The sequence below is a fragment of the Falco cherrug genome, chromosome 1 (genome assembly GCF_023634085.1).
Source record: "Falco cherrug isolate bFalChe1 chromosome 1, bFalChe1.pri, whole genome shotgun sequence".
NCBI classification, from domain to species: domain Eukaryota; kingdom Metazoa; phylum Chordata; class Aves; order Falconiformes; family Falconidae; genus Falco; species Falco cherrug.
This window is the reverse complement of record NC_073697.1, coordinates 88,680,209-88,702,801: the sequence shown is the minus strand read 5'-3', so window position 1 is coordinate 88,702,801 and position 22,593 is coordinate 88,680,209. Positions and strand designations below refer to the sequence as shown.

Here is a 22,593-nt window from a genome sequence, read left to right as displayed (position 1 = left end):
GGTTTTGCATGAATTAGCTAGTCCTGTTTTGAGAGAGACATCCTTGTGGGTTGTATTTTTCAGCTGTCAGTAATGCCAGTACTGATGTGAGTGAAAGCAGGACTGTTTCTTGCATATTGAGAAAAGATTGGTGCTTGTTAGAGACTTAATATAAAAGTTATGGAAGTACTTCTCTGTTTCAAATTTTTATTGATGATACATTTCTTCTGAATAACTAGTGGTAGCTACGTTTTTCTTAACCAATGTGACCTTTAAATGGAGTCACATAGTGCCAGAATCTGAAGCAAGAGTTAATGGTTACATTATGGTTGTTGAAGCAAATATTTGACTTTCTTGCACAATGTATGAAGATCATGAGTTTTGAGCAGTAGCTGATTTGCTTTTCTGCTCGACCTCTTTCCCTTGAATAATTTCTGTTACTTAGGTCTCAAAACCCCCTTATTTCAGATGCTCCAGCTCATTTAATCATTGATAATATACAGCATGCATATTTAATATTTTGCATATGCTTTTCTTTTTGCATATAGAAAAAACAATAAAATGCATATATGAACATTAATGATTTCTGTTGTGAGCCTTCAATGCTGAAAATTGTCCCCCACACGGTGGGCTTACAAGCACACACAATGTGAGACAGGGATAAAGAGAACCATCTGAGCTTCTTATTCACTATCAGCTTTTCATCACCCTTCATCTTATGCTGGCTGATAATTCACTGGCTGTCATGTTGAAATGCATTGTGTATGTGGCAAATAATTGTAGTAGATGCAAAATTACAAATGGCAGTATTTAAAAGTAAAATAAAATCAGTAAGTTAATATTGGAAAACACCTTTCTAAGAGAATTCCTAATCCTTAAGATAACTGTTGGTTTATACCTTAATTTGTGTATTTTTGCTAATATAAGACAAATTTATAATATAAGTAGATTTAGATAGATACAATATTTGATACTGCAAATAATAAAAATACTGTCACTGGATTGTGAGGCATGCTTTTTTAAAAGGTACAATGCAAAGGAAGGTATGCAAAGGTGAGTATGTTCATTGGCTTTGATAACTTGAATGTAAGGTGCAACTCTGTTCCTTGTACTGGGTAGGTAGTAATATGTTACAGAGCTCAGGTGAATTTTTGCTTTTTCAGATGTGAAACAGGCTTTGTACGGCATTCATGTTATTACCATAATGATTCAGAAAGTTTACAATCTTAAGTTTTAAGACTTGAAAGATTTTGTCCATTGAATCAAATATGGAGAGTGTATTTGTGTTCTTAACCAATGTGATTGCTGTAGTTTTGTAGAGAGGATTAGGTGATACTTAGCTGGTGAAAAGAGCGTTTTGCTAGCTGCTTTCACTATAAAAAGTATTCTAAGGATGTTTATAGAATTTACCTGTTTGGCCTAATTCTGATACTGCTTGTACCAATGAAAATCGGAGAACTGTATTGAAAAGGATACAACTTAGGTTGGGGAAAAGTAGTAGATCCCTTAAATATTTCATTCCTCCAAGACATTTTTATCTTCTGTTATTCAGTGCGCTGGTCCATAAGGTTCATTGTGTGTATCAGTCTACTAAATTGTGCAAGCAAAAAACTCTTAATGTAGACACCTACTCTTTTTTCACTTTAGATTATGTAAAACACCCAAGGGAGGCTTAGGTTTCTAAGGCTGGTCAGGTGTTCAGGTTTTCCTTATTCCTATTCTAAAAAGTCGTCCTGGCACAAATTTAGAGCTAAACTTCAAGAATCCAGATAGTCTAAATATTTTATTGATTACATTTTATACGTAGAACACAAAGGGTAAGTTACTTTGTGATTTATTTTTTTAATACACTTGTATCGATACATGGCACTAACCATTTTAAATTGCAGTCAAATTATCTACTGCTATGAGTCCATTCATGTGAAACTACCTGTAGATAATATCATTTCTTTTGATACCAGTGGCTTTTATATTGGCTAATATGACAATAAAATTCTCTTTGTGATACTGGTATATTAACGTGTGATTATACAGCCCATGTATAACAGTATGTTGGAGGTCGTCTCTGCTCTTAAGATTTGGCTGGGTTGACAACTCTGCCCATGAACAGAAGGCAGCTGGTACGATGTTCATAGATCAGAAACAAAAAGGGGCGGTCAACAATAAAGCGAATCTGAGTAGAAAGAGGCATGAACCCGACATTGGTTATTGCTCCAGCCTCTGTACCTTCCTCATTCACAGTTATTGTGCCTTGATGATTGAACTGTTTAAACAAACAAAAAAAGGAAAACAAACAAAAAAGAAGTTTAGGATTTTGGAAGTATATTCAAATTATGTACTTACAGCCTTTCCCCTGCCCCGTGTTCTGCACGTGGTTCTGTTGTGACAGTTTTGCCGATAGCTCCTGTGCAGCAATAATCGTTTGGTTGCTGTTCCTGACTGACCACAACACTGTTGGTGCCTTTGACATCTGATTAAACATGTCCCTCACTAGATGAATAGACTAAGACATGCAGAGAAACCCAAACCCCTCCTGTGTCCTCCAGGAAAGATGAGAAAAAAATATTATTTTAGCTTACTGTGAATTGTTTTTACTGTGTTGCCATGTTTTCAGGTGATACAGTTTAATCAGAAAGGAAATGAAAAGAGAACAGGTATAAATACCTTGTCAATGGTGACTTTCTCATCCGATATACCAGAGTAGTCGCCTTTTTCATTGAACAGTTCTTCTATTCCCATGGATCTCAGATAACCGATCAGGTTGTAACTCTTCTCCAGCTTAAATTTAGGCAGAACCACTTCTCTTGTTCTGGTAAGAATAAAAACAAAAATTCAAATCATCGAGGAGGTAAATATTTGCATGACTCCTTTGCTTTGCATACCTGTCGTGATTTGGTTTTTTTGCTGTTTTCAGCAAGCAGTACACAGAAGTATATGGGAGTGGTTATTGTACTTTCAAAACTTGGGCATCATTATTTTTAAGCTATGTTTTAAAAAACTAATTCTCCTCCCAAAACTGTTAGTTTGTCAATTTAATATTTCACTTATGATTATTTACATTTTTTTATATGTATGAAATCCATGGCTTTGAGCAGTTCAGCACATGGTTGGATATGCTTGTAATAGTTGAACTGAGATTTTCTGGAGTACTACTAGATTGGAGATTGGTCACTTACTGTATACAATAGAAATAGGCCGGCTTCCTGAAGAGCATGTCAAATTAGCTCTTCATATCTTTTTTTTCTGAATCAAGTCTGAAGACTACCTAGTCTCTCATCTTGCACAAAAGAGGCTATATAATTTTTTCGCTTCTGTAATTGTGATGTCCATTGTTGGTTACTGAGTGTGTGCCTTCACACAACAGCTATGTTGAAATGCATAGTGCTGTAATGACATAGGGTGCTTTCCGTATGATTGAGATCATTCTGCACAAATAAGCTGTTATTATCATACGCCTAGTTTTTTCCTCATTGTAAGCTTTATCAATAAGCACTTCTTTACATCTACAACATTAAATATGTAATAGAGAGAATTTTGGAAGTCAATTAGAATTTTCCACTTCAGTTATCCTTGATTTCTTGATGGCATTTAAATTTTGAGAGATCATTGGTGCTGGTTTTTACTTCAATAAATCCATCCTTTTGGGGTTCTTGTTGAGGTTTAATGGTTTTAATCAAAATGTTAGCTTCTGTGCTCTTTACTTACCCTTGTCAATCTCATAAAGGAAATGCATTAAGAGTTTAACAAGATGTACTTTTCAGCAGATACCTGTTTGTCATGCTCTTCTGCCATTTTTCCACCACTTGAGGTGTTATCTGCTTTTCTAGGGCTTTCATGCCAGAGAGTTTGTGTGGAAGTACAATCAGCATGCTGATGTTCCCCACAAATGGGAGCTGGATCACGCTGCAGTCTAGCTCGGGGTCTGCAGCAGCGAGGAAGTTCCCTTTAGTCTGCATCATAGGGACCTTTATTGTTTGCTTCTCATTCAGACGGAAACTTCTCTTTGTAGTCATTTCCACTGGAAACTTATTCTCCCAAGTTCCTGTTAATACAATGCAGAAAACACATAAACCCCCACCAAGATTCTCGTTTAATTAAATCTTCCCAGATTAACAGTTTAGATTGAGCTTTAATTCATGTGAATTGAGAATTACTGTAGGAATGTTGGTTTCGGTTAAGCCTGAATGAGAAGACAGGTTTTGAAGTGACATTGAAATTTCTGGCTTTCTAAATTTTAACTAACATTTCTCTGATTGGAGTGTTCTGAATTACAAAAGCAGGTAGCACAAACTGGAGATCTGAAAGAGGCTGGTGTGTACTTTTTTCCTGCAAGGAACCTAGAAATTACAAAGTTTAAACAGATACAAAATACTTGACAGTGTTTGCACCTAGCAGAACAACTGACACAGCTGTATTTTCTGAGAGAGCTTGATACCTGAAACCCATGCTGAAGCAGTCTGTTGCAAGCATGTTATTGGTACATCAAGCTAAGTAATGTCTGGTTTAGTTCTGCGTAAAGTTATAAAAGATGTTATGCTGAAGGCATTACCTTGACTTAGTCCATTCAAGCCAATTAACTTTCTGTCTTAACACAACCTGAAGAGTTTGAATGTTGACTGCGTTAATTGTATGACCCAGTCTAATGTGATTTCGGCATGTCTGTGGGAGCCTGTCATCTGACGGGTTGATGCCCGAATAATGCAATTTAACATACTTTGCAGGCCAGGAAGCTTTCCCATCAGGGTTTGAATTTTTCTATGTGAAGATTCTTTGGGTACCCCAAGTATTTACTGACTGTGTAAAAGAAGGTGCTTTTCTTAAAGCAGTGTTCCTATTAATCTCTTTTCAGAACCACAGCTCTGGAAAAAACATTTCTTTCTTCATGGGCAGACAAAGCTAGAATTTCATAGTGGAATTAGGGTTGTTGGTATTTCCTGTTAATACTCTGGATTTTAGGTCAGCATTGGCAAGAAAGTAAATGGGGAATGTGGCTGTGACTGTGTATAGACTACAAATCTAAACTTAATCAATAACCATTTTCTAAAAGGTTGCAAGTGATTCTGAGATCCTTAATCTGACTTGCAAATTAACTGTGAAGTAACAAAAAAAGCCTTAAGTCCAACTTTCAGCCTAATAGTTTCTTTGTAATGGGTCCCAGGCTGATGGGGAGCAGTTTGAGAAGTGGTCAGACTATAGTTAATACTCTGAAGGGAATGGGATATAAAATGGTTTATGCTATTCCCAAACAAATTGTCTCACTTCTCAGGAGAACCCAACATCTGGCTGTTCTTCAGGGAGCAGAATTCACAGGTGTGGGACTCTTAACTAGCTAACGACATGAAGCTGCTGTGGGCCAGGGGAGCTTCAGCAGCACTGTCACCACCTGAGGAATGGGAGACACTTAACGGTTTTTCCTAGTAAAAGAGGAGCTGGGGAACTTTATTCTTCGGGTTCATTTTTCCAAATGTGTTTGTCTTGGGGTAAAATGTTGTTCTCCAGCAGGAGGCATGTGTTCTTCTGGGGTCAGCTAAAACCGGTTGGGACTTTGACTTGTGACTTCCCATTTTGAATCTTCCACCAGGATGTCTTTGGGATCAGTCTGTGGTGACAGATGTTGTCTCCACAGATTGACTTCTGCCTTGCATTCATGACTAGAATCTCAGAAAAGTAATTTTAGACCTGTCAAAATTTCAGTTACCAAAAGCTGCTGTGATCTACTGTGGCTAAAATAACCAGCTCCTACATGATAGGGGGCTCATAAATGATTGTTCAGACCTCTGCAGACTGGTGGGTAGATCTCAATTAGAGGTAGACTGGGCACCTATAGAAGATAAAACTTGCTTTTTATCTAAGTGAATAGTTCCTAATAGTTTCTTGATGGTATTTAATATAAAAGGAGCTTGAGATTTCGGTGTTTGGCAAGTATGCCATTACTCAGTATTGCTTGTACTGTGCATCTCTCTATATCTGAGAACACTCATAGGTTTCTTAGATCTAAGGGCTTAACAGAGCTTGTCTGCAGTGGTACAAACAGCATAAATATTGTAAATGGAAAGATGTAGACAAAAATTAGCATGTCTAGGACTAGTGGGGAAGCTAGGAAACTCAGGAGCAGAACTTGCTTTTAAAAAGTTTGGTTCCACTCAAAATAGAGTTACCAGGAGACTATCAATGTAAAACAGAAGAATGGGAGACAGCAATATAGAACTGATCTTTCTCGTTTTGAGGGTTAGAAATTGCAGCCTTCAGCAGACAACACCAAGGCAGTTTGGACAAACAGGACTCCATGGGCAGAAGAAAAAGCCAAAAATCTTTTTGATCTTGGTGACTCAATAGTTCCAATATTAAAGCTATTTATTTTTTGGTGGTGTTTTTGTTACTTTGAGATGGTACAAGTATTTAATAATTGTAGAGTAGAACAAAATGGTATTTTAAGCTTGACTGAATTGTGAAACATTATGTATCTGTTTCACTTTGCCTAATCCTTTTCTTAGGATGGTCTAATGGAGAGTAAAACCATGTATTTAATATGATATGATGTGATCATCAGAGATGTACTTAAGGATACAAATAAGTCCCTTTTCAATGGTATTTCAGAACAAGGGATTATTTGGATGTTATGCTAATGACTGCTTCAGATCTTTTAAAGGTACAAGTGGCATTATTCAAGGAAGTAATGCCTTGCAGGTGAATGGGGAAAGGTATGTTTCATAACCTTACAGGAATGGTGTTCCTGTAATCAAATGCTGAGAAGGCAGGCATAGAAGAGCCTTTGAGCATTTGTTTCCTGAAAGCAGGGATATAATTGGGAAAAGAAACTGCTTTATAAGTTATGGAAAGGAGTGTGTTGTATTTTCTTTTCTGCTAATCTGTCTTTCCTCACCAGTGTTTGAAGTCGCCTTCATCTGATTTTGGTCTCAGTCAGTCAGTAACATTTCCTTTTCTTCCTCAGTTCTTCTTTCATTGGCACTTCCCACCTCTTGCTCATTTAATACTAATTTAATTTTAAAAGTTTGTTGAAAAATTAACAAAACTTCCAACCTGAGGAAGATAACTGCTGTTGAAAACCTCTCTACAGACTCTTAGTTTAAATGTAAAGAAATTGAAAACAAGAATTTATAGTAAGTATATATTGTACAGTCTTTAGCTCAAGCCTCTAACTCTTCAGCCTGTAGTGATACATGTGGGAGCCTGTATCAGCAGACAGTTCATGAATGTGTGTGTTGTTGGTTGTAGAAGAATACTGTTTTGGTTATTCTCTTCAGTCCCCTGTATAGGCTTGTTGACAAGGATCATGCTCTGTTCATATAAAATAAATACATACTTCAAGCTGGAATTCTTTATAGTCACTCCTGTGAATCCTGAATACTTCAGAAATGTTAAGTGTTATAATTGAAATAAACCTGTACCATTAATGAAGTCAGTAACTTGAAGCAAGACTGAATGTGATTATTAACTTGGACATGAGTTAATACCTCTCTATCTGAGACTCCTACAAAGCTTATGCTTTCTGAGGGTATTCTGCATTTATATGTTGTTTTGTAGTCTCACTTTTAGACTGTAAGGCTTTGGGTGTAATAAGAATTTGCTGTATTTTTACAATACCCACTAGCTTCGGGGCATGACTGGAAAATCAGTGTGCTACAGAAACACACAAAAATGGGCTAATAGAGATTCTTAATGAGGGAGTTGGTAGGTGGTTTTGAAGTGTAGGCTAGATTTAAGTTCCATCTGGGATTTCTAATGAAGTATGCAGTGAGTTGCAAACTGAGGAAAACACATTGCTAAGATCGAACCAACAGATTCTTACCTTTAAAGTAAAGACAGTTAAGAATCATCATCAGCGTTGTAGGGTTTACATTCACAAGAGCTTCCTTTATTAATCCTTTGGTCAGCTTCAAGATGCGTTCATTTGTTGTAGTTATGAAGTCAGGATCTGAAAAATCAGCTGGTTGGGCATCGGCAAAGTAGTATGTTTTCATATTGTTTCTGAAATCATTCAGAATAGAAAAGTCCTTCTGAATGTAAAGATCATTCACAGACCTCAGTGTATAACCAAAATTGCGCCTGAAGAGCCGATGAGTGAGTTTGCGGAAGAGATTATGAACAGTCATCAGCTCATATTTGGTGCTGGCATTAATGAATTCTTGAAAGCCAAGAACAGATAATACTTCCTGCTGAGTTTGACCCTTGAGACCCAGAGAAATCATAGCCATTGCAGTGGAAATACCAACAGGAGCCATGAGAATATTATCTGAAGAGTTGGCCTTGTCTGCCACACTGCGGTAAAGGTTGAAGCCAAAGTTTGCATTGAGGATATTGAGGCGCTGGATTCTGGTTTTGCCTTGGAATAGTTCAAGAATATTTCCTTGCTGAACTTCAGAAACCATGTATGGGCCAGCATCAATAATGTCGCTGTAGTCATCTTCGCCCAAAATCTTGTCAAGATCTAGATAGTCCTCTTCCTCCTCCTCTTCAGGAATCAAGTCGTTAGTGATCGTGTTTTCTCTGTGGAACTCGGGTGGTAAGTTTGGCATATCATAGGTCCCATTTTCATGTGCGTGCGCATCTTTAAGGCTTTCAAAATGCTCAGTGAAGTCCTTGACTCCACAAAATGCGGAGGTTATGATGAGAGCAAGGGCAAGCAAACAAAACAAGAACTTCATACTGACAGGTCAAAACCTGGAAGACAATGTAACACAGAGTTGAGTGTGTAATTGAATTTGTTATCTATTCCTTAGGTCCAGTCTGTCTCAGCAGAAGGTCTATAGTTACCATATTTGACAGCTTTTTTTTTTTTTTGGTGCAACACAGCTTAATTAGATGGATAAATCTGTTTTACTGGTAATTGGTTTTGCTTACATAATGCCTCCAAGCCTCCCAAAAAATTGGTTGCCTTCCTCCCATGCAAGTGGTCATTACTGGTGTATTTCAGCAGCTACAGAATCATTACCTAAAATGTGTGGGACACTATAAATTTGTAACACTTAAAATGTGTGCTAACTGTGTTACTGGTGCATGCTAAAAATATGATGTGAAGTTAGTCTGAGGATTTGAGCTGGGTAGAAGGAGGGACTAGGCATCCACTACATGAGCATACCAGAAAGCTGAGATGTGCTGAAGAATTTGAAAAACAGACATCCTGTATGTAGCTACAGCAAAAATAGGAGTTTTATGGGAGTGTTTTTGGGAAAGCAAGGTTGAAATTTAGTGGAATAAAGGAGATCTAGGGATATAGCAACAAACCTTAAGATGTGTATTTGCACCAAGTAATGGTACTGGTATTGCACTGTGGGAAGTGTCGGGCATAAATGTATGTCCTAGTCTGATTGTGACCTTACTCGATGTCTGTGCATGCTTTCTGCAGCTGTGTATCCTCATCTGCCGCTTCCATGAAGGATTGGCTTGATGCTGCTTTTTGTTTAGTTATCTTTTGTTTCAGTTTGCTTTCGTATAGCACTGCACAACAGGTAGTACTGTTTCCTTCATGATGCAAATTCTTTGTAAGTTCCTGTTCCGACCTTTGTTTCTCTAGACTTAATGTTATCCTGATGCTAGATTTCTAACCTCACCTGTTTTAATTGAAAATATATTTAAGTAGAACCTGCATTTTTCTAAAAGGCAGCTTTATATCTTCTTGATCTACTGAGTATTGGACTATTGCAATTTTAAAATATTTTTAAAATCAAGAACTATCTTAGGTATGTATTGTTTGAAGAGAATCCATTGGTCTTACTCAGCTGTAAAACACTGTATCAAGAAGTGGGTCTGAAAGACTTTTCACCATAATATCAGATTGCAGTAATTACAGTGATCTTAAAAAAGATAGGAGAAAGTGTAATTCCTTCCCTTGACAGTGAAAGAAAGACCAGAATATAAATGTTCAGTAATTCTGTACCAAGTGAAACTGTAATGTAGGTGTCTGAATGCCAGGGTCTTGTTTTTTGCTCAGACTTATTTAGAAAGTAATTTGCTGACATTATAAAGTCAATTTATGTTGATAATCACCTTTTTACTCAAAAAAGTACTATTTACAGTATTATCTAGTAGAAAACACTGAATACAGTTAAAACAAAAATCTTACTAAGATATATATTAAAATGCTTTTTAAATGAGCAAATAGTCCAAAGAGCTGTTCTGTAGAAGTAAAATATATAGGTATACATACCTGTATTATCAGCGAATAAAACCAGTGCTTGGCTTGAAGGAAAGTATTTTCAAACATGTTGTAGCAGGACTGAGGTAACTGAGCTAACAGTTTAATTTTTGAAAAACTCCCCCCAAACTAATTTGCCTGAAATCCTAAAACCATTTAAGGTGACTATCTCACTTAAAAAACTGTGGTGTTTTGCAACAATGATGGATCCACAGAAGATGCTTTTTAAATGGTTTTACACTGTGACTGGACAACATGAGTCAGTCTTTTTCTTAGTGTTTCTTCATAAATTCATTACTTTTTTCCCCGCCCCGAGGAGTCAGGCCCTTATGGCTGAGATACTCTGTCCAGTAACCACTGATAAACGTTTTCTGCTTCTGGCATAGAAGAATTTGCTGTCTGTAGTTCCCAACTTTACATTCTCATCTTCACTAAAGTTCAATTATTGCTCAGCTGCATTTACACAGGCAAAACATTCCCTCCCTCTGCAATATATATGTCTTTGGTCAGATCTACCTAAAATAACAGAAGATGTAAATGAAGCTTACCTTTAAGCCACTGTACAGAAAGGATGTGTTGAACAGCCCAAGTAAGAGGAATGGCGGGGTTTAAATCTGAACTTTGACGCTAGTTTTTTGTGTATCTCCCAAAGTAAACATTCTCTAAACCAAACACTGCTAAACTTACTTCGTCAGCCAAAATCCCTCCCTTGCCTAGTGATCTCTGCTGAATTGTATGTTGTTTGTTGAACTACTTTTATGGCTTCGCAGGTACTTGTTCACTTTTGAGGAGGATCTTTGAAAAAAAATTCGGGTGTATGTAAAGTTTCAAAGTCAAGCATGCACATAAACTTGACTGTTAATGACTAGTGAAAGCCATGTCACTGATACTTTGTGCTAAAATGGGGGGCATTTGTACTGCAAATATGGTTGAGGCCTCGGTGCTTGTGATGGTTGGTCTGCTTCAGTCCGTGTTATGTTGGTGCAAACATGTGTTGCACAAGCAACTTTTTACTGTAGTTCCATTCCCCAGCTTAAACTGATTAGTTTTACTATAATCGAGGGATTTTCTTCATGTTTTTCTTTTATAAATGAACAGCCTCCCTCATGATTTGCAAATATATCCAAAGTTGGCTTTATATAAGGTTTCACTGAAATACTGCTGGCTTTCATACCTCAAGGGAATTACTGTGCAGTTAAAGAAAATGTCAAATTGGATTAGAATCTAACATTTTCTTAATAAAGTTTACAGTAATAATATATAGTCATACTGAATAAAGCTTGCAGTTTAATGGGCCGTTTCCTTCATATTTTAAATACTGCCTGTGCTTCTAACGCTTTTTAGAATAACACACTATGATCTTTGTTACATAAATATATGTAAAATTGCATATCATGTTGGCTGGGAGGATAAACTGTGCTCCTCCAGTGGTAGCAGCTGTTTGTGCAAATAGTATCAGAGAATTTTAATAAATGTGTTGAAAATAATGCTCTTTTGCTTGCTTGTTTAGATAGTGAATTCTCCAGAACTGATGTCACTGTGTGCGTGTGTGCAAACAATGAAAGATCCCCAATTGGTGCCTCAATGTATTTCCACAAAGCCAATAAACAATAGCAACCAGAAGTATGTTTGACTAATATTTATTTAGTTTTGAGTTCCTTTGCACTGAAGCAAAGCTGCATGGCATTGTCTTCAACACTATTTAAAGGACCATGTAGTTTCTTCTCTCTGTAGTTGATAGTATACTAATACTATGTGTTCTCTTCAGAGGTTACTGTATCAGCATGGTATTATTCCTGTGTAAAACAAAAGAAGTTCTTATTTCAGGCATCTCAAAAGTTAGCATTTCAGATACTCTAACAAGATCTAATTTTCTTCAATATATATAACAATAGCAATATAGTACTAGTTTTCACAGATGACAAAGAACATTACCTTCATAAATCATAGTAAAGAAGGTACATGAATTGATTCCTTAGCATGAAATTAAGTTGTTATAACTCCCATGATTTTCTGATGTTAACTTTTATTTCTTTGGTAGCTCACTAGGCGCTTGCCACCTATCAAGGAGGCCAAGCCCAGGTTGCAAAAGCTGTTCCGTGACTTCTGGTTGTATTCAGTGCTGATGGGATTTGCTGTGGAAGGATCAGGTAGTGTAAATGATAAGAGAACAATGTTGCTGCTCACATTTAAACTCTCGATGAATGTAAATGTAACTGTATGCAAACCATTCACAGCAGGCTGAAGAAAAATTGCAGGCATAAAGACACTACAAAGCAAAGAGCTTACATGACAGTTCTCTGGTAGGATTTCTTTACATCTTTGCAGTTTTGCTATGAGATTCAGCCCAGTACAGGTTGTACTTAATTTTTTTTTATAAGTTAATAACCTTAGTTAACTATGAGTTTTGATAGTTAAGTTCCTGAAATGGAAGAGCAGACACATGGGGTACAATGTTAATCAAGTAGGAACTTCTTATCCAGTGAGAAACTTCACTTGGAATTACCTACATGTGTGTGTTTGGAACATGGATCGCTTGTATGGAGGTTTTGTGCTTAAGTACATGAGAAACTGGCCCTAGGAAGCAGCACAAGTCTTGGTAATGCTGATTAGCTTTATGAATTTTCGTCTTGTTTCCTCTCCCCACCCTGCCTTCCTCTTTATACTTGTGTTCCAGGTCTTTGGCCAGAAGAATGGTATGAAGGTGTATGTGAAATTGCCACCAAGTCTCCATTACTCACGTTTCCCAGCAAAGAACCACTTCGATCTGTTCTTCAGTACAATTCTGCCATGAAGAATGATACTGTAACTTCTGTAAGAATTAATTTCTTCTATTAGACCCTTCCATAAGGTCTGTCAGTGTTAAATGATACAGTAACCATGATATATTGAAATAGCACAGTTTCTCCAGCCTGCCACCTATTAGTGAAAACCAGCTTGTGTACACTGCTCTTATGACGGCAGTGTACATAAATGGCTTGGGTTTAGTTTTATTGAGTATTAATACCAACATTTAGGATGGTAACTACAGTATTTTGATAAGGTGTAGAAAACTAGTCTTTGTGGAGGTGGAAGCCTTCTAATACTTTTTCATTTATTTTGTATCAGGCAGACAAAACTCACACTTTAAAAAAAATAAGCAAACTTTGGAAGGAAACAACACATTTAGTCTTTCAAAGAAATGTTAAGTGAGCTTTTTCCCTTTTTATCCTCTGGTTTGGTACTGGTATACTTCTCTCTCCGTAGTGTTTGCAGGATAGATTTTACCTGAGGACTAACTGCGGTAGCAGTGTAAAGTGTATTGAAGAGTTGGCAATTTACGAAATATCTTTGTCTGGCTCCCAAATAATACAGAAATGTGTATCGTGCCAGGATAGTTAGTTCTGTGCCATCAAAGAATGGCACAACAGACCCATGAAGTTTCAGAAGCCAGACAGTGTTGATGTTGATCAAACTTATATGCTTTTAGTGTAGGAATTGTATTTCCTCATTGGTATAACTGCACGGAAACTAGCAGTTATTTCAACAGAGACCTTGACTCCAGTACTTAATTCTGTTTAGTTGTGTATTTGAAGAATTGTGACTTGCTGAGTCAGAGCAGGTCGGTCTTAGTCTGCAGACAGAAGCATCCTGGCATATTGTTTATGAAGGTTAAAAAGTAAACAGAGTAATAGCTGAAAACAAGTGTTTTCAGAACACAAACTAATATAATACTCCCACTTCAGATAACTTCATGTATTCATCTCTAGGCTGAATTAAATGAATTGCGGAGTACCATAATAAATCTCTTGGATCCTCCTCCAGAAGTGTCAGCGTTGATCAATAAGTTGGACTTTGCCATGTCTACCTATCTCCTTTCTGTTTACCGCCTAGAGTATATGAGGTATATATACACCTTTTTCACTGATGCATTTTTTAAAAAATAAATTAAAAACCACCTATGTTCCAGTCAGAATTGCCAGACACTAAGATAAATGAGAGTGTGTATTTTGAGTCACGTTAGCTCTATTAAGATTCCAAGATTGGCAATTAATCTGTGCAAAAATGCCTTTAGGGTAGATAAAAAGGATGGTTAACATAGTAGGGCCCAAAAAAGTGTGATCTCCTCTGTATAGGTACTAATAGAAGATGGACAAAAGGGTTCTTCAAAGGAATGTTTTGCAAGTGTAATATATCCTCTGCACAGTCTTGTGCTTGCATCTCTGAAGGACAGTGTAGACACTTGCCTATTCTGTGAGATCCGTGTAATGTAGGAGCGGAGAAATCTTTTTTTGTAGTGTACTTTGTTTCCCCTCAGCAGTGTGTGTTAGGTTGTACTAATTAAACATACTGAATTCACAGACTGCGCTTTTTTTTTAAAAAAATTCTTCAAAACTGTATTTCTTACAGCTGTTTAAAGAAGTGTATAGCTGAAAGCTGAGCTGGAGGTCTAGCAGTGAGGAAAGTAGGAAGAAACTTCTCCATCACGTTTTTACTCTGACAGTAAACCAGAAACATCTTGGCTGTATTTTAGAAACAATCTTTTAATAAGTGATATTTCTATTGTATGCAAATTCAACAAATGCAAAACCTGTAGAAATACCAAAGATTGTACCACATTTATATGTTTGTGGTGATTGTATAAGTGCATCATCAGGTTTCCTGCTCCTGAGGTGTGAAAGTTAGTCTCTCAGTGACAAACCAGCATTTTATGGTCTCAGTCCTGTTAATTGAATGTAGAAACAAATAGCAGTATCACACTTGCTGGAGACTTAAAATTGCCATGAAATGAACAGTGACTGTATGTTGTGTACTGTGGTGTTAAAGTACATAGTTTTATGTTTAACATCTTTAAAAGAAAAGGAAAAAGAAAAAAACAAAACTAAACCAAAACAACCAAACCCACAGAGCTCTTATTTTCCTAGGGTGTTACGTTCAACCGACCAAGATCGTTTCCAAGTCATGTTTTGCTATTTTGAGGATAAAGCAATTCAGAAAGACAAATCTGGTAAGATTACCTGTCTTGGTTGTCTTGCAACTTGACATACTAGGAAGTTATTTCCAGGCATGCAAAACTAAAAGAAATCAAGCAACTATATGACAAAATGAATCATGTTCACTAGATTGCTATCGCTTTGTTCTTGCACTGCTTTTGTTGTGAAACAGCTTGGTTCAGTGTTGGCCGAGTAAACATAAACACTTTGTTAAGCATGATTTATAAAACAAATGTAATTCTGATAATCAAATCTGCCACTTCTCTCAATTCCTCAGGCATGATGCAGTGTGTGATAGCTGTTGCTGATAAGGTGTTTGAAGCTTTCCTGACAATGATGGCTGATAAGGTAGGTTACATGGAAACTAAAATTTTGAATTTGTATAATTGTTCTGAATTTGAGCTTCATACTTCTCTTTGGCATGCTTTTTAGCCTAAAACTAAGGAGAATGAAGAAGAGTTGGAGAGGCATGCTCAGTTCTTGCTGGTAAATTTTAACCACATTCACAAGAGGATCAGAAGAGTTGCAGACAAATACTTATCTGGTCTGGTAGACAAGTGAGTATAGATTTCATCTTCCTGCTCTCTTTTCACATTGGCTGTTTAGTGATTGCTTATGCAGTTGATGACAACAATCAAGTGGATTTCTTGGCTGGTACATCTGCTGAAACATCTCCTTCAAAATTAACATTCAATAGTATTTTTACCCTGGGCCCTGAAACCCCTGCTTAACGTGTCTGTGTCTGCTTAGTATTCCCATGGATGGAGCAAAGCAAAGTGTGCATGAAATAAATGCATTCTCAACTCCTATGAAATAGCTCTAGTTAGCTTACTTTCTGAAAGCTTTTGATGCTGTATTGAGCTAGGCTGTTGTGAGCCATGGCCAGCTTTGTAACTTCTGTTGAGTATGAGCTTACCAGGTGATCTATGTAACTAGCTCTTGGAGCAGCTCAGTTTTTTGATAAAATAATTTCCTTTCATAGCTGTCCATCATTGTTGGTTTCTGAATCCTGTCTTGCTCTAGGTTTCCTCACTTGTTATGGAGTGGAACTGTGCTGAAGACTATGCTAGATATTCTGCAGACACTGTCACTGTCTCTTAGTGCAGTAAGTTCCTTTTTCTTTCATAGAACTGAATTGTCTGGCTTTGGTTTGCATTTATTTGATACTTATTTATGAGTTCTTACTTTGGTTTTGCTTTTATCACTAGAGAATGATAAAATCTTTATTTTAAATTCTGTGAGGTAAGTGCATTTCCAACCCTCTTTCATAGGTAGTAAAACTAGTGCTAGAAAGTTGTTGTCGAATGTGGTTCAGAAAGTCATGTTTAGCATCAAGAACAAAACATAGGATTACCAGTTCTGGGTTGTAATTGTTGAACTGTCTCATTTGATATCAAAATTTGGTGGTGGTTTTCTGGTTTGTGTTGGTTTTATGAACTGTGGTTGTCAGATTATATTCTTTCCAGTCTCTGTATGTGTATCCATATTCCTTGAATTTATTACATATTAGTATTTTTGAAGATGGAAATGCTTTGTAGAGTTTTATTTTTGTATTAAACGTTGAAGGGAGAGCCTTGAATTTTTAAAATTATTCATACTAAAAGCCAACTGGAATACAAGCAATTTCTTCTAGAGCTATTCAAATTGACTTTGAGAGCAAATATTAGCAAAAAGGTTTGGTAAATCAGGCTTCTTGTTTGTGAAAAGTGCTACCTGTAGCATTCAGGTTAAGTGATGATGAATTTCATCTTACTGAAAGCTGATAATTGTTTTTGTGCAGGACATTCACAAGGACCAACCATACTATGACATTCCTGATGCTCCATATAGAATAACTGTCCCTGACACACATGAAGCCAGAGAGGTAGGTGGTCTTCCTTGATTTATTGAAGAACAAAATAATGCCTAATATTTTTGTATGTCTTGAGGATACATTAGTGAGCCACTCGGGTCCTTTTTTTAAGTGCTTCCCTAGGTAAGTTTTTTCTAATAGAATATGACACTTGGTATGTATGTTTTTCTGAATCTTACTATTTTACTTGAAGTGTGACAGTTGCTTGCTTATCAAGGGTACATTGATTGTTACAGAAAATCCTAACTGTATCATGTTGCTGCAACCTGTCTTACTCCATATGTAACTTACTACACCATTAAAACCAGGGCCTCTTGTTATATGCCCTATATTGTACTGATTGTATTCATGCTTTCTAATTCTAGAGTATAGTCAAGGATTTTGCTGCACGCTGTGGGATGATTCTGCAAGAAGCAATGAAATGGGCTCCTTCTGTCACAAAATCTCATCTACAGGTAATAAGCATGTGAAAACTTGATTTTTGCAGATATTCAAAATTAGTATTAAATTATGTGTTGTTTTTCAGGCTATCCAAGCATAACTTTAAATATTCTGTTGCTCTAGCGTTTCCTTTAGAGCATTGTCAGAGGATAATTAGGATTTTTGATTTGGTGTGACTTTTGATGTAGTCCAAACTGAAGTATCTTGGAAATAACAGGTTTGTAAACAGTTGATCATCCTGGATTTACTTCAGAAGTCAGAATTCAGTATAATAGAATCATCTGCCTACCAAAGTCCATTTAATGCCGACATTAGCTGAAAATATCAGCTGGACTGAAGTATATGATTAGGTTGTAAGATTTGTTTATTATTTCCCTCTTGGGAGGATGTTTTTTTCTGTCTTTATGGTTGGGTGGGGTTTTTTCCTTTTTTAAATATGGAGAAACACTGCTAATATGAGACCACTGTAAACTACAGGCTTGAATTTGAGTGTGGGTGTTGTAAATACTCACATGTGGTATATTTCAGTAAAAAGCAGTCACAAGACCACAAAGAAAGATTAAGAGACTGTTTATGATCTACTAATAAAATACCTTTTATGTAAACAAAAAATCTCACTATAGTAAAATGCAGGTGTCTATTAATCCTTGGTGAGTAGCTGAAGGAGCTATGTAGTCTCGGTTAGACTAGTATTCCTTCTAGAGGTGCCTAATGTAGTCCTGATAACAGAATTTCTGGGAGGCTCACAATCTTGGGCACTGCAGATCAACCTGAAGTTTGTATTTCTTTCCCCAAAAAAAGAACCTCAAGGGATTCTACCCTCATGTGAAAGGATTCCCTTCTTCCATGGGGTCCAAAGCACTTCCTTTCGTAAGGTTCTCTTTGTAAGGTTCTTTTTGTCAAAAGGGATTTTTTCTAAAGAAGACCTCAGCCTTCGAGTATCTAGCTTGAAAACTTTATCTTTTTGCAAAATGGAGCAAGTCTTACTCTTCACATATTTGGGAGGACATTTAGAATTTCTTATTGCCAGGGGAACACTGCCTAGAAGGGATGAGTAGAGGCAGCCTGTTTGTTATCAGGTATGTGTGTAATTAAGTTTCTGGTAGTTTGTGATGCTGCAACACTTGCCTATGTGTTGCCTTGTTTTGAAAAACACAGTAGTTTCCCAACAAACTTTTTTTTTTTTTTTTGTCAGGAGTACCTCAACAAACATCAGAACTGGGTGTCAGGTTTGTCCCAGCACACAGGACTGGCTATGGCTACGGAAAGTGTTTTGCACTTTGCTGGCTACAACAGACAGAACACTACTCTGGGCGTGAGTATTGGGCACATCCTTGTTTGTTCATTTGTGTACCTGTATAGCTATCGTGCTAAATTTATAACATTCGGTATAGCCAAGTAATACAGATTTTCTAAATCACCTTTGTTGTGGCTCTTGAACATTACTCGGAAAGATCCCTTATTTCTTTCCATCTGAAATCAAGGTATCTGCCAATCATATTCTTCTGTAAAATACTGAAAAGTAAGATGGTAACAAGTAAGAAAATAAAACCATATCTAATACTGTTTAAGAGTTTTCTGTAGATGATTTTCAGTTACTTGAAACTAGGATCTGTGTTAGGCTGAAATGAACTGTTTTCTAGAATAGTAGCGTAGGTGAGAGTTGGGTGACGCCCATTTGCTCTGTGTTTCACATAGCTACACTCAAAACATGGTTTTGCATTGAATATTTCATGTAGTTATTAACTGTAAAAAACCTGCATATTTCTTCTGATTTGTGGTTGTAATTTCTGATCTGGAGAAACGCCCAGTAGAATCTGCTGCATCATCAGCCAGCGTGTTTTCTAGCAGCAGCTCTGGAACTGCCTCCTCCCCCAGCCTTAGCAGGATTTCCTTTTGGTTCTCTGTTACAGTTGTCCTTCTAGACAGTTGCTAGTTACTAAAGGTAATTAGGATAAAGAACTCCCAGGGCTCAGGAAGACAGCCATGCAGTTCTCTAAAGGGACAAACTTGATAGAATACAGACTGTTCTGGAAGAATCTAGAAGCTTTACGACTGGAAAGGAAATAAGGGAAACAACATTCTCATTTTCTTAATAAGATAACAGTATTTGTTTTTATTAGGGCCCTCCTGTGTCAACCAAGTGGCAAAAGCTGTTTCAGAAAGCTTTCAAATTGCTAGCAGTTTGGTTTGCTTTATTCCCGTGGACTGGACAGTGCTAATGTGAAGGTGATCGTGTACAAATTTTATAACCAAGACACACAAAACTAGTTCTCAGAAGTTTATCCATTGTTGAGCCAAGCTAGCCATTAGCAGTACTGAAGCAAAGCATTGCAGGAGGGTTAAATTTTTGGTGGTTTTGCGGGCCTTGAATTTTAGTATTAAATCCTCAATATAAAAAATTCATTTTACAGTGTAAAGAATCATTCTTTTTTTGTTTGCTTTTGAGGAGAAACTCTGAGTCATGAATTCCTGAGTGCTTCTGTGAAGGGAAACAAGGATTACTAGTGCACTTCTTAAAGACAGGAAAAAAATATTCTCTCTTCTGCAGTACCATCAGTTCAGCAAGCTGTTGCATGGAGAGGGCAGAACCAAGATCAAATCTCCTCCTTTCTTCTTCCCTACCTTTACCTGTTCATGAAAAGAGAGCAGCAGTCCCAGAGCGTCTATCCTTTATATAGTTTGGTTTTGGTCTTTCGAGAAGTACATCCAATACGTATATATTTCAAACTGTGTATCCATGGAATAAATGCACATGTTACTTAATTTTTGTCAGTCCTGGTCCTGTTGCACCTAATAGTCTCAATGCTATTCTGATTATAAGCATAAGGAAAACTAAACTTAAAACATGTTTGAAAGTATAAAAAGACAAAACCACGAATGGTTGGATATGAACAGTATAAACACCTGTGTGTGGTTTGGTCACAGGCAACCCAGCTGACTGAAAGACCAACTTGTGTGAAGAAGGACTACTCCAACTTCATGGCTTCTCTTAACTTACGCAACCGCTATGCAGGAGAGGCAAGTACAGGATTTCTCATGAGTGTGGAATGTCCACGAGCTCTGGCATGGCTTTTCAGGGCATGATGCCCCTTCCAATCTGAACTATTGTATGTTTCTGTGTTATTTTAAGCACAGATTCTAAAGTTCAAATCCTTCAAGGTAAAGTATATAATTTTCTTAAGTTTTTAAACAGATAATTTTACTGTTGGTCTTGCAGAAAGTTCTTAGATTGCAGATAAAGTGAAAGATTTAGGGAAGTAGTAACAAAAGATGCCTCTATTTGTGAAGTTCCTTAACAGGCACATGACAAATAACAAATGAGATACGTAAAATACTGTTCTCTGTTGAAAAAAACCACTGTATTTTACAGGTTTCTGGAATGATTCAGTTCTCAAATGCTACAGGACGAACATCTGACCTGAACAAACTGATGGTCAAAGAGCTGAATGATGCTCTTGAATCAGGCCACACTGAATTCTACACTCAGGCCATGTTTAAGTTGACTGCACTGCTAATAAGTAGCAAAGGTAATGAAAAACAAATGGAGTTCTGCTTTCTGGCTGTGAATGCCAAGAATAATAAAAGTACAAAAAATATCTGTATACAAATGCAGTATGCATCAGCTTGAAGCAGATTTGTGTTTTGAGTTTTTTCAATTAGGCTTATATTGCCGAAAAGCTTTAAGCTAGAAGCTATTTATTAGAAATTGATTATTACATACCGTGCGCACCAGTTTCGTGCTGATGTGAAAAGCAGTTATTTATTCTGTTGGAGAAATCTGAGTGAATGTTTGTTTCTAGACTGTGATCCCCAGCTCCTTCATCATCTGTGTTGGGGACCCCTGCGAATGTTCAACGAGCACGGCATGGAAACAGCAATTGCTTGCTGGGAGTGGCTGCTTGCTGCCAAGAATGGAATAGAAGTGCCGGTAGGAAGCTATTTAACAACTCTTTCTCTGCCCCTGCAAGGGGTGGAAGGGAGAAAATTTTGAGAGATTCACAGCTATTGTGAATCTGTGTCAAGTGAGGGTGTTAAATGCATTGTTAATCACTTCAGTCTGCTAGGAAGTTTCTTTTCATATATTGTTGGAAGTCGGAGCACCCTTACAAAGTAGAGTCTGGGAAACAGATCTTTCTCAGCAGCAGGAATGATACAGCAAAGGAAATCTGTTAGGATCTTAGCAGTACCATTTGTTTTGCTGCCGAGATGCCCAAGATGCTCATGAACCAGGTTCTAAACTACCAAAATTTATAGAATAGTGTTTTAAAACAAATAGAGATCAATGTCCCTGTTCATGATTCAGGGCCTCTGGTATCTGGCATTGCACCCTTGCACAAAAAAATAGGCTTGCAAGTGTCCTAATCCTGTAACAGGCTAGACCAGCTGTATTTTGTGAGGTGGGGATGAATCTAGTGGTAATAAAGCAACTCAGCATGGTGTAGTGAGAGCCCACACAGAGTTGAGAAGCTGCCTCTGATAATTGCTCCAGTTAGTGAGTGCTAAGTGTTTCACTTGCTGGAGATAATCATCTAAATTTGCTTAGGTCATGTACATGGCACATCTTGGTTTTTAACTTTATAAGCATCAATTTCATTTTTTTTCCCCTCTTAGGATTCTGGGAAAGTTCTTTATCTTGTTGAGGCGATCAGATAAGCTCCCTTGGTTGCTGGGCCTCCTTTCTACTAGAGGATGCTGCTCCCTCGGGCAGGTTCAGCAAAAGTGAATTATGTGCCATCTTTATATTGTGCACTGCATCAGCTCTATGTGGTCATGGGTCCAACTGTGTCCTGCAGTGCATGAGAACCTGGTGTAGGCCTGTCTCTGCTGCCCTGGGGCTGGAGGCGGTAACCTTTAGTAGAGAGGGGCTGGCACCAGCTGATCTAACAGTTCAGTTTCCTCAAGAAAATACAGCACTTGTCTGTTACTAGCTGAACTTCCAGGGGAGTGGTTCTTCACTTTGTAATTTAGGATGCAAAAGAAACAGTTATTAACACTGTTACCTTTCTTTTTGCAGTTCATGCGGGAAATGGCAGGAGCCTGGCAGATGACTGTGGAACAGAAAGTTGGTCTGTTTTCTGCTGAGCAGAAAGAAGCAGATCCATTAGCAGCCTCAGAAGAGAGCCAGCCAAGGCCTTGTCCACCAGAGGTGACCCCACATTACATCTGGATAGAGGTGTGTATTTCTTCTG

The 22,593-nt window shown here is 37.4% G+C and overlaps 2 protein-coding genes across 3 annotated transcripts in view; one reads left to right on the top strand and one right to left on the bottom strand.

Moving 5' to 3' along the window:
* Nucleotides 1–22,593, top strand: part of PI4KA (phosphatidylinositol 4-kinase alpha) — a 63,198-nt gene that overhangs the window by 22,016 nt on the left and 18,589 nt on the right. For both annotated transcript variants that reach the window (XM_055704445.1, XM_055704437.1), the window contains exons 20-33: nt 12,177–12,285; nt 12,813–12,949; nt 13,885–14,018; nt 15,040–15,122; nt 15,386–15,456; nt 15,541–15,665; nt 16,132–16,213; nt 16,889–16,972; nt 17,326–17,415; nt 18,597–18,716; nt 20,330–20,422; nt 20,775–20,931; nt 21,205–21,332; nt 22,419–22,577. In XM_055704445.1, the coding sequence (XP_055560420.1) occupies nt 12,177–12,285; nt 12,813–12,949; nt 13,885–14,018; nt 15,040–15,122; nt 15,386–15,456; nt 15,541–15,665; nt 16,132–16,213; nt 16,889–16,972; nt 17,326–17,415; nt 18,597–18,716; nt 20,330–20,422; nt 20,775–20,931; nt 21,205–21,332; nt 22,419–22,577 (1,572 nt within the window). The remainder of the gene's footprint in view (nt 1–12,176; nt 12,286–12,812; nt 12,950–13,884; nt 14,019–15,039; nt 15,123–15,385; nt 15,457–15,540; nt 15,666–16,131; nt 16,214–16,888; nt 16,973–17,325; nt 17,416–18,596; nt 18,717–20,329; nt 20,423–20,774; nt 20,932–21,204; nt 21,333–22,418; nt 22,578–22,593) is intronic.
* SERPIND1 (serpin family D member 1) lies at nt 1,744–10,808 on the bottom strand. The gene is made up of 5 exons (XM_005445231.4): nt 10,684–10,808; nt 7,790–8,661; nt 3,748–4,021; nt 2,644–2,788; nt 1,744–2,242 (listed from the first exon to the last, which is right to left on the bottom strand). Exons 2-5 carry the CDS (start codon nt 8,643–8,645, stop codon nt 2,051–2,053), a joined length of 1,467 nt encoding a protein of 488 aa, XP_005445288.2. The 5' UTR covers nt 8,646–8,661; nt 10,684–10,808; the 3' UTR covers nt 1,744–2,050.

Coding starts and splice junctions, on each gene's coding strand:
- SERPIND1 (XM_005445231.4), bottom strand. CDS start 8,645: ATGAAGTTCTTGTTTTGTTTGCTTGCCCTTGCTCTCATCATAACCTCC. Junction 4,022..7,789: donor TAACTGTCTTTACTTTAAAG/GTAAGAATCTGT, acceptor TTGTATTAACAG/GAACTTGGGAGAATAAGTTT. Junction 2,243..2,643: donor AGAAAGTCACCATTGACAAG/GTATTTATACCT, acceptor TTGTTTAAACAG/TTCAATCATCAAGGCACAAT.